A 14377-nucleotide genomic window follows, 5' to 3' on the forward strand; every position below is an offset into this window, starting at 1 on the left:
AATGTGATGTTTTGGTTATAAGGTGTTGTTCGCTTGGAGAGAACCGCCTCAAGCTGGCCCTTATCGAATGACTGTATTTTTATTTGTGTCGAAGACGCAACATCAGGCCGGCCGGCTGAGAACGTGTCCTTGGCACGGGCTGGTACAAGAATTTGGTGGGCGGCAGGTTACTGGCTGGAAATTTCCATGCATGAACAGGGTTCTATATTAGCGAAAGTACAGAGAGGAAGAGAGTTCATTCAGTCAGTTAGTAGACGGCAGCTAGTCGTTAGCATTTTTACAGTTAATCAACTTGGAGCAGACAGTCGCCATTTTGAAGTCTGAAAAGACCGAAGGCTGATAATCTCTCAGAAAGATTGAAGTTACTTTAGTTGGAGCAGTTGGTGAGCTTTGATACTGAGGTCAGAGCATGCAGAGTGAAGAAGCTAGTGGAGCAGACGAATACTAGAGCGGCAGAAACTGATTTATAAGATTTAAGTTGGAAGGTGAAGATAGTCCGTGACCGAGAGGAGTAGTGCAGAACGACGAGAGTGAGACAGACGAAACAGAGAACAAGAGAGAGGTTCCAGTGACTTGGAGGGGAGCAGAGAAGACAGAGCATAGCGGTGCAGACGTGTGTCCGTGACTATAGGGGTGATCCTAAGATGAGGCAAGGCACAGACGAGAAGGGAGCCCAGATGACAACTGAGTCAGACTTCGTACTCATAAGGTGACGTCGACCCTTTCTTATTAGCGCGCACACACATATCTTAATTCTTTTCTTTGCTTTTCAGGCTATATGTTATATTGCAGTGTTATACCGTTGTTATAATTTGCTATTGTGTAATAAAGGGACCCCAGATCTTAGTGAACCATTGTGCAAATGCTGTTTTTACGATGAGACTAACCTTTCTTCTAGTCAGATGCGGTTATGTGGACGGATGTGTTTCCCGTCCGGGTAAGTGGTAACTGAGCAAGGGAGCAGGGAGCGCCTAAATCAGAGAATAACCTTTGCATATCGTGATTTGGCCATTCTTGTGTGAGAGGATTGAACTGTCTATCTACCACATCAAATATAATATTACATCCCCAGTAGATATTAGACATATACCGAAACTTTCCAACAGAGAGAGAGAGAGAGAGCGAGAGAGAGAGTGTTGAAGGTACCAATAGGACAGTGATTGGCCATTGTGTAGCGGCGTTAGTGAGAGCACCGGAAGGATACGGTGTGTATTGTCACCAGATTGTGGCGGCAGCGTGTGCACCGGGAGGATACGGTGTGTATACCCGCAGGATTGCGGCTTGAGAGAGCACCGGGAGGATACGGTGTGTATACCCACAGGATTGTGACTTGCGTGAGCACTGATTGAGGTCAGTGTGTAATGGTAAGTGATCAGAACTGCCCCCTTAACTATGAGGAGGAGGGTAGCATAGTCTGGGCCTGAGTTGCCGCGAGACTATAAGGTATGAGTGTGGTGCGGAATATGGAATTCCTTAGCCATTAGTGATTGTTTCTAGTAATCCCTATAGATGTAGTGGTGTTTTTGATGATATGAGCTTGTATATTGCTAATTCCCCAACCCCAGGAGGGTACCCAGGTACTGAGGTAAGTAGGTCCTGAGGAGGGAGGTGGTTACGTTTCAGTCGGGTTGGTGGTGTCTTGGTGAGCTGATTCTATCTGGTCCGAAAATCCGGTCGTTACAATAGTGTATTACATGCAGTGGGGCACTAGACTGCTGACTTCCACGTCACTACATGACCCAGGAGGGATGCCCCTGGTTGCCCCTCCGTTTGCCCTCTGTATGAAAACGCTGGCATCCTGGGGGCATGTGAGAGGTGATATAGTAGGTTTCCTGGAAGTTGTGGGCGAACCAGAGAGTGTCACAGTACGCTGACATACTGTCAAATCTGTCTGACCTCGCAATGTCACTGAGAGGATTCTATGCTTCTTTACTGAGTTTGAAAGTTATGCTGGACAACATCAACTGTGACAAGACGATGGATAGCTGATGTATTACTTGACGTGTTTGTTTCGTACCTCAAAAGTCCTTTTAGCTTTTTTAAATATTCTCATTTAATGACTATTTTTAACTCTTATGTGTTTACAGTTAAGCGCATTATTTGTTTATGTACTTTTATAGTCTATTGCTTTTTAAGACCGAATAAAGTTTTTGAATTGAAATGAGAAGTCGATCCTATACCTCAGGATTCAAACTGAATAATGCCATAGAAAAAACAAAGAAATTCACTGGAAGAAAAACTAGGAGTAGTATTTCTGGATCAAATGCATTAAAGCAGTGACATTAGCCAGTAATGTTTATGAATACACACAGCGTACGTAACTCATGATCACTCACCATGCACAAAAAACCTATTTGGCAACAACACATAGACACAATAATAGTTAACAGGGCAAGAGCGTGGCAGACAACCATGAGTTATGCCACATCAAGTTTCATATTTTTGTGTTCTTAAACATAACTGGTAAATTTCAGTGGTTTACGCGCTAGACCCAGAAACATACCTCAATCTAACTATTTTTTTCACTGACTATATTTTAATGTATTAGAGACAAGAGGCCCACAGTCCGGTGTAAATGGAATTACACTTCGTGGTTCTCAAGAATTTAGTTCCCAAATTGTACATTTTAGTGTGGCATTCCAGCTAGTGGGATTGGATGTTGCAATACGTGTGCATTCAACTAATGGAACTAGATGAAGTCCCCTGTGATTTCAACAAGAAAATATACCCCGCAATACTGTCCTTCTTTCCAAAGAGAGAGCTTTACAATAAATATGAATTCTATGCTAGACATTTTTTTTTAAATGGGCACTATTTGTTCACACCAGTGACGTTTCACCTATTTCATACTTGATCATGACATTTACCATCGGAAAAACAAGCACAGACTGGCAAATCAAATATAACTGGCATTTTTTGGGGTAATGTATGTTTTGGGTAACGGACACTTGCTTGCAAAGAGCAATGCACACAAACAAAATACATCTACATATGGACACAAGACATGCAACACGTATACATGCAATCCAAACTGCAGACAAGGTGCTGCCCACCATGACGTTTCACACCTAATACTACCCGCTGATGCTGCATTCACAAACCTGCCTAATGAGACTCTCACTGCAGCACTTCATGTCTATATGTAAATGCCTGGTCATGCTGGACCATTACCTCCAGGGAAATCAACATCCAACACTGCACATCCAGACACTGTGCCCAATGATCTTGGAATCGAGGACATGAACACAGCCGTAGCAACACAGACACTGTCCACAAACACTTTCCAACCGCCCTGCAGTGCCCCAGCACACATTCACCTAATACTGCATAACAAAACAGTATAGACAATAGCACCACCAAATAACACTGCGCACCAAATAACACTGCACACCTGGACATTTCTCTCAACTGATGCTGCAGTCATGTATGGTCCAGTCTGCCACTATCCACCCTGTCCCAGGAGAGCTTAACACTGTCGATAAGTAACTGAACAGAATGACACTTCCCATATAGATTTAGCTTTTTATACTGTAAAGAGTTAATGAAGTGAATGCAGGTCAGTACCCTTTTTTGGAACAGGATATTCTTTACATGTAAAATACTGATAGTGTGCAGCAACATAGACTTTGATGCCATTTTCAATGTAAAGAAAAGTCTGAAAACTAAGGAAAGCTTATGGTGAGGCACCTGTGGTGAAATGGAGATTTTAAATGAACCTACATATCTGTCTCTAACATCAATTTATTTTTCTTTTGTCTACATTGTGTGACAAAACTGTGGAAGGCCTTGAAAACAGGGATTTTTCATAAAGCAAGAGTAAATCTACAAATCGTGAATGTTTCTCTCTCATTTTCATAGAATTACTCTTGCTTTGTGATTCACAAAACACCGAAGGAATATGATAGCAAATTTACGAAAAATAGACATCGGGGTTTTTGTCCATTTCTAATAACACTATTCCTGCATACTGTATGCCAAAAAAGAAAGTCTTCCTGTTAAAGTTGGGAGCATTTACACAATCACTACTCCTGGACTTGTCCCCTCCCCCCATCAGAAAACTGTTTATCCCTTTCCCTACACCCCCCCTGATAAAATTGGAATTTTATGGTACGCTCACACATTAAAAGAATATAAACAGTAATCTTTTGGCAATAGTTTCACACATGCATATGTGAGCTATTGGGGCAGATTGTGAATACTCACAAAGTTCCAACATTGTTGATGTTCTCTATGCCCACCAAAATGTTAACATCCATTTCCCCAACCTATTTTCTAAATTTAGCAGAGCATAAAGTCTAATAGCATTAACATTTTTCCACAGTCATCAGTAGAATTTAAAAGGGCTGTTAGGACAAGATATTCCTTAGTTGACGAACAGTCGCATTTCCCTGCCCTGGGTGCCCAAATGAATGTATCTGGTATCCAGATTTTTTTATTTTGACCCTTTCCTCACATCAAGTGTGAGCGCAGAGGCCTAGGCCTGTCCCTTGGAGGTAGAATACTGTCTTTTGTGAATCTATGGTCATGACCAGATCTTTTCATCTGTGTGACTGAAGAGGGGGCCAACAGGCTCACTTGTGTAAAGCTCTGCTTTCCTGTGCTAACCCAAAACCTATGGCTAACATCCTAAGAGAATGTGGTGCCCTTTTATGTATATACATTCACTGTGTGTATGAGTGAGGCAGAGTAATGTAGGCCTGTGAGTTCCATCTTGGAAGCCTGTAGACTCCTTCTGTGCACGAGATGGAGGAGAGGTTTGTTTCCCCAGACAGTGGAAGCGTATTGCTGCCATTTCTTAAGCCGGAGGGAGGAGACCTAGACCGTGAAGTGTGGACAGTGGAAGCTAGGCTCCTTTAGAAAGTCAATTAGACCTTCTTCTGGGAGGAGCAGCTGATTAGGCTTCCTGTAGCGCTGCCCTTTGGGAGATTGGGGGGACGGTTGGGGGGGGGGGGGGTAAAGGTTTGGATTGCTGTCGCGGTCATTAAGATGAAAGAAACCCAAGAAGGTGAGGCAAGTTATTCGTCTCTTTCTTCAGTGTGACTGTTCATAGTTAGGTGCAGAAAGTTCACACCTCTTTGTGCCTCTATTGTGGTTGCTCCAGGCTGGAGACTAACCGACACAAGGGCTGTGCCTAGAGAGGACATTTGAATAAACCGCCCAAACCGGTTCTGAAAGTGCAGACAGAGAATCCACACCTTCTGTCTGCGTTGACTGTAGAAAAATTAGCATCATTGACCCATTTGCTGTACCAGTTCAACTTTCTCTTTGATAAAGGAAAATAAGATCCACAGGGCACTCCGAAGACTGCTGTGCAACCAGAACTACTGTTGGCGTGACAGCCAGCTTCTCATAAATGAGGGCATATGACCTTGACTCTTGCCTTTCTGAAGATCTCTACCCCTGACCTGAACTGCCTGGAGGCCAGTCTGCCTTCTGAAAGACAGAGAGAGCCAGCCAACCCCGCAGGAGGTGTGTATGTCCAGGGAGTGCCGAAGATGCCAGATTCCTGTGCTGTAGATGTATCAAACAAAGAAAAACAGCAGACAGTGATATATGATCCCTAGAAACGTGGATGAAGTCTTTTCAGTAGTGCAGTTCTGATTGGGAATAGTAGATTGATGCCTGACTGCTCTATCGTATCAAGAAGACAGAGCACAGCTGATCATATCACTGACACCAAGAGTATCACACACAGTGGAAGTTGCCACTGAAGACCTGGGCTGTTTCCATGTTGGACATTGTAACAAAGAACCAACAGTTGTGCCCACAGTGAGCATCACCACCAGAATAAAACAAGCATTTGCAATGCAATGGTCTCGGCATCATTAAAGGTAGAGCAATTGGCATTGCTCATGACATTTCTTTTTTTTCTTTAAATCATAAATAAATGGCATTGTCATTTACATTGCCAATACACACCACTCTGCACCTGCACTCACTACTCTGCGCACTCACTACTCTGCGCACTCACTACTCTGCGCACTCACTACTCTGCGCACTCACTACTCTGCGCACTCACTACTCTGCGCACTCACTACTCTGCGCACTCACTACTCTGCGCACTCACTACTCTGCGCACTCACTACTCTGCACTCACTACTCTGCACTCACTACTCTGCACTCACTACTCTGCACTCACTACTCTGCACTCACTACTCTGCACTCTGCACTCACTACTCTGCACTCTGCACTCACTACTCTGCACTCTGCACTCACTACTCTGCACTCACTACTCTGCACTCACTACTCTGCACTCACTACTCTGCACTCACTACTCTGCACTCACTACTCTGCACTCACTACTCTGCACTCACTACTCTGCACTCACTACTCTGCACTCACTACTCTGCACTCACTACTCTGCACTCACTACTCTGCACTCACTACTCTGCACTCACTACTCTGCACTCACTACTCTGCACACTCACTACTCTGCACACTCACTACTCTGCACACTCACTACTCTGCACACTCACTACTCTGCGCACTCACTACTCTGCGCACTCACTACTCTGCGCACTCACTACTCTGCGCACTCACTACTCTGCGCACTCACTACTCTGCGCACTCACTACTCTGCGCACTCACTACTCTGCGCACTCACTACTCTGCGCACTCACTACTCTGCGCACTCACTACTCTGCGCACTCACTACTCTGCGCACTCACTACTCTGCGCACTCACTACTCTGCGCACTCACTACTCTGCACTCACTACTCTGCACTCACTACTCTGCACTCACTACTCTGCACTCACTACTCTGCACTCACTACTCTGCACTCACTACTCTGCACTCACTACTCTGCACTCACTACTCTGCACTCACTACTCTGCACTCTGCACTCACTACTCTGCACTCACTACTCTGCGCACTCACTACTCTGCACTCACTACTCTGCGCACTCACTACTCTGCACTCACTACTCTGCACTCACTACTCTGCACTCACTACTCTGCACTCACTACTCTGCACTCACTACTCTGCACTCACTACTCTGCACTCACTACTCTGCACTCTGCACTCACTACTCTGCACTCTGCACTCACTACTCTGCACTCTGCACTCACTACTCTGCACTCACTACTCTGCACTCTGCACTCACTACTCTGCACTCACTACTCTGCACTCTGCACTCACTACTCTGCACTCTGCACTCACTACTCTGCACTCACTACTCTGCACTCACTACTCTGCACTCACTACTCTGCACTCACTACTCTGCACTCACTACTCTGCACTCACTACTCTGCACTCACTACTCTGCACTCACTACTCTGCACTCACTACTCTGCACTCACTACTCTGCACTCACTACTCTGCACACTCACTACTCTGCACACTCACTACTCTGCGCACTCACTACTCTGCGCACTCACTACTCTGCGCACTCACTACTCTGCGCACTCACTACTCTGCGCACTCACTACTCTGCGCACTCACTACTCTGCGCACTCACTACTCTGCGCACTCACTACTCTGCGCACTCACTACTCTGCGCACTCACTACTCTGCGCACTCACTACTCTGCGCACTCACTACTCTGCGCACTCACTACTCTGCGCACTCACTACTCTGCGCACTCACTACTCTGCACTCACTACTCTGCACTCACTACTCTGCACTCACTACTCTGCACTCACTACTCTGCACTCACTACTCTGCACTCACTACTCTGCACTCACTACTCTGCACTCACTACTCTGCACTCACTACTCTGCACTCTGCACTCACTACTCTGCACTCACTACTCTGCGCACTCACTACTCTGCACTCACTACTCTGCGCACTCACTACTCTGCACTCACTACTCTGCACTCACTACTCTGCACTCACTACTCTGCACTCACTACTCTGCACTCACTACTCTGCACTCACTACTCTGCACTCACTACTCTGCACTCACTACTCTGCACTCACTACTCTGCACTCACTACTCTGCACTCACTACTCTGCACTCACTACTCTGCACTCACTACTCTGCACTCACTACTCTGCGCACTCACTACTCTGCGCACTCACTACTCTGCGCACTCACTACTCTGCGCACTCACTACTCTGCACTCACTACTCTGCACTCACTACTCTGCACTCACTACTCTGCACTCACTACTCTGCACTCACTACTCTGCACTCACTACTCTGCACTCACTACTCTGCACTCACTACTCTGCACTCACTACTCTGCACTCACTACTCTGCACTCACTACTCTGCACTCACTACTCTGCACTCTGCACTCACTACTCTGCACTCTGCACTCACTACTCTGCACTCTGCACTCACTACTCTGCACTCACTACTCTGCACTCTGCACTCACTACTCTGCACTCACTACTCTGCACTCACTACTCTGCACTCTGCACTCACTACTCTGCACTCACTACTCTGCACTCACTACTCTGCACTCACTACTCTGCACTCACTACTCTGCACTCACTACTCTGCACTCACTACTCTGCACTCACTACTCTGCACTCACTACTCTGCACTCACTACTCTGCACTCACTACTCTGCACTCACTACAGCTTCCTTCCACAGATAGAACTAGTGCATAATGTCAAAACAGAGAAAACAAGGAAACACACTGAAGCTGTCTGTACCACGCCAAGTTCACATTTCGAGCAGCATGTGTTAAATCACGCTTTAGACTACTTCTCTACTCAAAAGTAGTACATTTCCTTCAAAAAGATAAAAATATGACATGCAAACAGTAATGCCGAAACAAACTGTTCAGCATGGGTTCTGATTTACATGAAAACATTAATTTCACTTAAAATAATAATAGTTTTTAGCTAAATTAAATTTACATTTGGATTTAGGGCATATTCACATATTTTTAGTAAATTTAAATGTCAGTGGCAGATGGACACGCTTTCATTTAGCAGCCAAATATACAATAACTTACTGCCCCCGGAATTCCGCCGCGGCCGCACCGGAAGTCAGGCAAGGTCGCCTGTGACGGGGGCGGAGCCGCGTCCGGACCGGAAGAGGAGGCAGGCGGAGGAAATGCGTGGAGCGGCCCGGGGCTCCTGCGAGCGTGGAGAGCCCCCGGGGCCGCCAACAGGACGTTGCACGCGTGTTGCGGGGCTCCCTTGACCAAGAGGGAGTCCCGGGATAGGAGCCGCAGCGGCAACTCTCCCTGCCGGTGCGGAGCAGTAAGTTAAAGGGGAGAGGGAGGGCCGGTGCGCGCGCGTGTGTGTGTGTGTGTGTATGAGTGGGGGGGTTCTGTATGTATGTGCGTGCGTGAGCGCTTCTGTTTCTATGTATGCGTGTGTTGTGTGGGAGCCTCGCGCAGCGCTCGTACTAATGCGCGTGCCAGTTTAGAATCGCCTGCGCGCGGCCAGGAGTGTCTCCTGGGAAGCACGCTCGGTGACATAAGATCTCGGCGGAGACGCGCTTCTGCGAGTCTTTAGCCGAGACCTAAAACTGAGTCCAGGAAGGTTGTTGCCACAAACACCAACTGTATGCCTGTGGCGGTCAATACCGCCCTATTTGTGAAGCGTGCCCCTATCTGAGAAACGGCGTATATGATGGTTGTTGCCACAAACACCAACTGTATGCCTGTGGCGGTCAATACCGCCCTATTTGTGAAGCGTGCCCCTATCTGAGAAATGGCGTATATGATGGTTGTTGCCACCAACCATATGCCTGTGGCGGTCACCACTGCCTTATCTGAGATGCGTGCCCTACAGCAGTCATTGTGCCGCTGTGACCCACCTCCTCGCATGGTGGCCCACCTACAGTCTGTTGCCGAGTACACAGAATAAGGTCTGATGTCTGCCCAGGGCACCAACAGACGCCTAAGGACTCTAGATGGCAATAAACTCTGCTACAACCAACTTTGGACTGCCTGAAGTGAAAACTGCATCTGCCGCAAAAGTGTCTACTCTCAGAAGCAGGAGACATCCGAGATGTGTAGCCGGTATCCCAATAGCAGCTAAAATGAACATGGAGACTTGCATGTTGGGAGACTGTTTAAAAGAGGACAACACTGAACTATGCACACTTACTATCAAACTGAGGTAACTACACCCTAGTCTTTAACAGGAAACCTGCCTAGAGATACAAGAGGGAGGCAGTTCGAGAAGGAGGGAATGGAGAGCGGTAGCCAAGGTGCAGTAAACTAAGTACAGAATTTGTATCTACTGCCTTTTTCTTGTGTGGTATTTCATTTTAAGTGTGTGTATTGAAGTACTTTTCTTATCTAAGTAGAGCTGGACATTCTGCTGCTGGGTGGCTGTTGAGTCTTTAATTTGTGCGCCCTCATCCATGAGAAGTCTCTGACAGCGCGCCATCGCTACCACTGCAAGTCAAGAGCTGACAGGGTTGTACCTGACCCATCTTACTGAGCCATAGAAGGATAGACCCTGATACATTAGAGCCAAACGACCACAGTTGAAGCCCGGTGACGCTGCTGGGCCCCCGAAAAGGGTCTGACAGGAGCCATGTGGTGAACGATGCCATAAAATACATCAGAATCCCAGCTAACAGCATGAAACGTACAAACATTCTAGAATGCCTTCTGTTGATGATTGTTAGGGATGGGGAAAGGATTGTTTTTTCCCTCAACACTGGATGACTCCTATAAGACTGAAAATGCACACAAATACCAAGTTTGTGAAAAACAATTTCAAAATTCAGACTGCTAGATTTATGTTATCGCAACCATTGGTCAGAACAACGGTAGGAGAAAAAATGGCACTGCAGCAGAAGTTTAATTATCACATTAATCAGGACAGGTAGTCTTCAGCTACCTTCAATATCATTTTGCATGAATGTCAATATACCTATATAACATTTTTTTGTGTGCGATACCCAATTAGACTGGAGAATACATAGATTCTATAGTGTTGCAGCCGGCAGGGGAATAGGATTACGGAATTAGATAGGTGGTCTGATTTTGCATCAATTTCTTATTCATCTGTACCTCGTTACATAGATATATTGTCATAGTGCGAGAGCACTGGCAGTCCTAAAAGCCATGTAGAGTCAGTGTTGCAGTTGGCATGGAACTAGGCACATTCATTCAGTCAGTATGTCTCTATGTGACTTCCATATCTATGTATTCATTTATTCATAATGCAGTTGTAATATAATAATTCTTAAACGTATCTGGAAACTAAGTAGAATCAATGATATTTCCTCAGACACAGGCAAGGACAGGCTAAATTGCTACATTAAATCTTCCAACATCTTCAATGTCAAACACAACTTCATGGTCTACAGTCAACTTTTACACTGTGAACACTTAAACACGTTAGCTTTGTCGAAACTGCTTTGGGGAAGGACCCTTGATCTAGCACCTATTACAATTATTCATAGAAAGGGATACTTTTTAAATACAGATGGATTGCACGAATTAGAAGCAGGCCATTCATTCAACAAAGTTTATATTTAATGTATGTTAGTAATAATACAGTGTTAATGTGATGAGCTCCTAAAGAACATTTCAAGAAGCTGCCTTTTTGCAGCATTTGATTGCCATCTCTTAGCTTAGCCCCCGCTACTAAACACGTTCCTGGAGCATAGGATTCGCAAGCCCAGAACAACTACGTGCATGTGCTATGTTACCCAGTCTGAGAATAGTGCAGATGAACGTAAATACAGGTGTGCATTTCTGTGAATCTATTATGCTTGAAGCTGCAGTGTGCAATTCAAGTGCCTCGGGGCAGTGTAATGAGCACAGGGAGTAGCAATGAGATGTACTGGGGACTGGGGTGTGTGCTTCTGATGCCACAAAGTTGGGAATTATCCCGAGATTACACGAGACCCCATTAGACAGAGATACGTTTTACCTCTGCAATCGTTACATGTGTCAAACATGGTTCAGGCAATTTGGAAGCTATATTGCTGTGCATGGAGTTTACCAGGAGTTAGTGCAAATGCCCAGTGTGCATGCAGAGTATAGTGTGTCAGACTAAAAGGGTGTGTGGGCACTACAAAGGGTATTGAAAAATAGGTCTATGGATTCGTGTAGATCTTGCTTAAGGTGGCAGACTGTAAAGAGGATGAATTGGTGTAAAGGAATGGCTGTGTATTATCGTGACCAAAAAAGATAGCTATTTCCTAGGTATCAATATCTCTAAATAGCACAATAATGGCTTCGCCAAAAATAAGATCACATTAGCTTTAGTAGGACAATGACATCATCCCAAATCATTACATGAATTTGGATCCATTGTTGTAGGAATGAATGCGCGGTTTCAAGCCCACACGACACACTGATTTACAAAGAACGTGACGTGAATATATTTCCTTTATTCACTGTGGCCAGCTTTAACCTTACACACACACACACACTTAGTCTTTAATTCCAGCAGCAGCTTCCAAATATACATTTCAAGACACTGCGGTCTTAAGAGGAATTTTAGTTGTTTTCAATCTGTCAACAAGTTACATCCACAGCTTTCCCCAAAGCATTAGAGGAATGGAATAACAATGTCTATTTGAAAAGCACTCGTTCACCCGTGGGTGTCTTGGCGAGGAATGACGCTGCACTGTTGGTATGAAAGCAGTAGGCTATTGCCTAACTTAATAGGGGTGGCAAGGTGGCAGTGACAATCAACACGTTGCCTTGTGAGAGCGTTTATATTAAAAGCCCAGCACACAGAGCCCTGCATTGCACTATTAATGCAGGGAGGTCAGTGGTGACTAAGTCAGGGACGTTATCGTGAGTGCTTATCACGTTTTAGAGGATGAAAGTACGATGCAATGCAAGTACTGGTTGTTCAGTATATCTGTGCTTGGTGTTGCTAGTGGGAGAGATGATAATTACCCAACAGAGGTATAGGTTAACTACATATGCCACCGCAGATCTGCTCAAAAGCGCTGCCCTGCTGCCGGTTTGTGCATTGTGATTGCACAGATATGCAAACTGGGAGCAAACAAGTGCACTGAAAGTGCCGAGAAGCAGTGTGAGTACAACCGAGTTATAACGAATGTGCGGAGTTTCACTGAATAGAAGTAAAGCGAGCAAGCTGGCGTGCAAAATGTGCAGTAGGATAAAAAGTGAATGGCAGTCTCTACTTACCAAACTGAGCAGAGAAGAAACCAGCGCCGCCAGGACCTGCAGAGCATCGCACAGTTCCATGGCGTGGATTTATGGCAGAACTAGCCCATGGCGGAACAGGTGAGTCCGGAAGCATGAACTGAACTCAGGAACCAACAGCTCACATCCACCGATGCGGAAGTGTTCAGCCACCCCACCAGTATTGCTTGGCTCCGCCTCCAGCAGCGCTGTCACTTGCTTCATCCTACTACGGTAGCCGATGAGACTTCCCCACGTTAAGCGTCCTGACGTTACGACGTAAGGTCGCAGTGACGCCGCGTCTGGTTACTTTTGGAGGGATCCAACGCAGCAGAATATAGTCATAAAATTGTTTTCTGGGAGCTACCGACTTGCTTCAAACAAATTAGATATGGGATTTTTTTAGTTTACTTATGCAACACAAATTAATGCGTTTCTTTGCGAATAATGACTATACACGTATGATGGGACACGGACATAAAGTTAAAATCTCTATTATTGGATTTTTTTCCAGACAGTACAATAGTTCATAGCTGGCAAGGTTATGAAGTCCATGCCTGAACACCAGTTCCAGTCTGTTGTAGCGGGATAGATCCACGATGCGAGCAAGAATTTTAACGGAATACTTTAAAAAAAACATAATTTCTATTGAAATATATAAAACAGGCAAACAAATAAAGAAACAAATGACGGGGATAATAATTACAACAATACAGCAAATAATAAGACAGCATCTAAATACCCATATCGGAAAATTATTACAATGATGATAAAATTAACAATAATGACAATGGTAACAAATAAAATAATAGTAATAATAATAGTTGCAATAATAAATGCTCAAGTTCCAAGAAGGGCATTCATGACAGATCTTTCTCTCGATAGCATACAGGTGACCACGCAATGGGCCCCCAGGGGGGACTTGGCACCCTGGGGTATTTTGCGCGAGGGATGACCTCACGCGGCCTGATTGGATGGCGGGAGGGTGGGAGGGGCCAGGTCCAAGCGCGGGGAGGGGAGGGAGGTTTGACGTCACTCTGAGCGAGTGAATGGAGCGGTGGTGTCGCGTTTGACAGGAGCAGCTGTGAGGTAATCCTGTCAGCGTTGTCACACGTTCTGTGAGCTGTTTTTCGACGTTTTCGCGTCAGCGGTGGAAGAATGGCGGCTGATGAAATTGCCAGAGAGGCAATTAGAGCGCTGGTGGCAGTTGGTCGGAGTGATTTGCTGAGGCCTGGCGCTGTGGTAGACACTTCGGTGGCAGTGAAGCGTCCCCGTCGCCTAGCAGCGGAGGGAGTCCTGCGCGCTGTTGCCGCCTGCAGGTCGGTCCCAAGTAATGTTTCTGAGGAGGC

The 14377-nt window shown here is 45.7% G+C and overlaps 1 protein-coding gene across 2 annotated transcripts in view; it reads right to left on the bottom strand.

Annotated features, from left to right (window-relative positions):
- ALG5 (ALG5 dolichyl-phosphate beta-glucosyltransferase) overlaps positions 1-13261 on the bottom strand; it is a 208601-nt gene extending 195340 nt beyond the window's left edge. For both annotated transcript variants that reach the window (XM_086935089.1, XM_086935090.1), the window contains exon 1: positions 13032-13261. In XM_086935089.1, the coding sequence (XP_086791215.1) occupies positions 13032-13091 (60 nt within the window). In that variant the 5' untranslated portion in view covers positions 13092-13261. The remainder of the gene's footprint in view (positions 1-13031) is intronic.
- Positions 13262-14377: the final 1116 nt, after the last annotated feature.

This window comes from Lissotriton vulgaris, chromosome 8 (genome assembly GCF_964263255.1).
Source record: "Lissotriton vulgaris chromosome 8, aLisVul1.2, whole genome shotgun sequence".
In the NCBI taxonomy this organism is placed as follows: Eukaryota; Metazoa; Chordata; class Amphibia; order Caudata; family Salamandridae; genus Lissotriton; species Lissotriton vulgaris.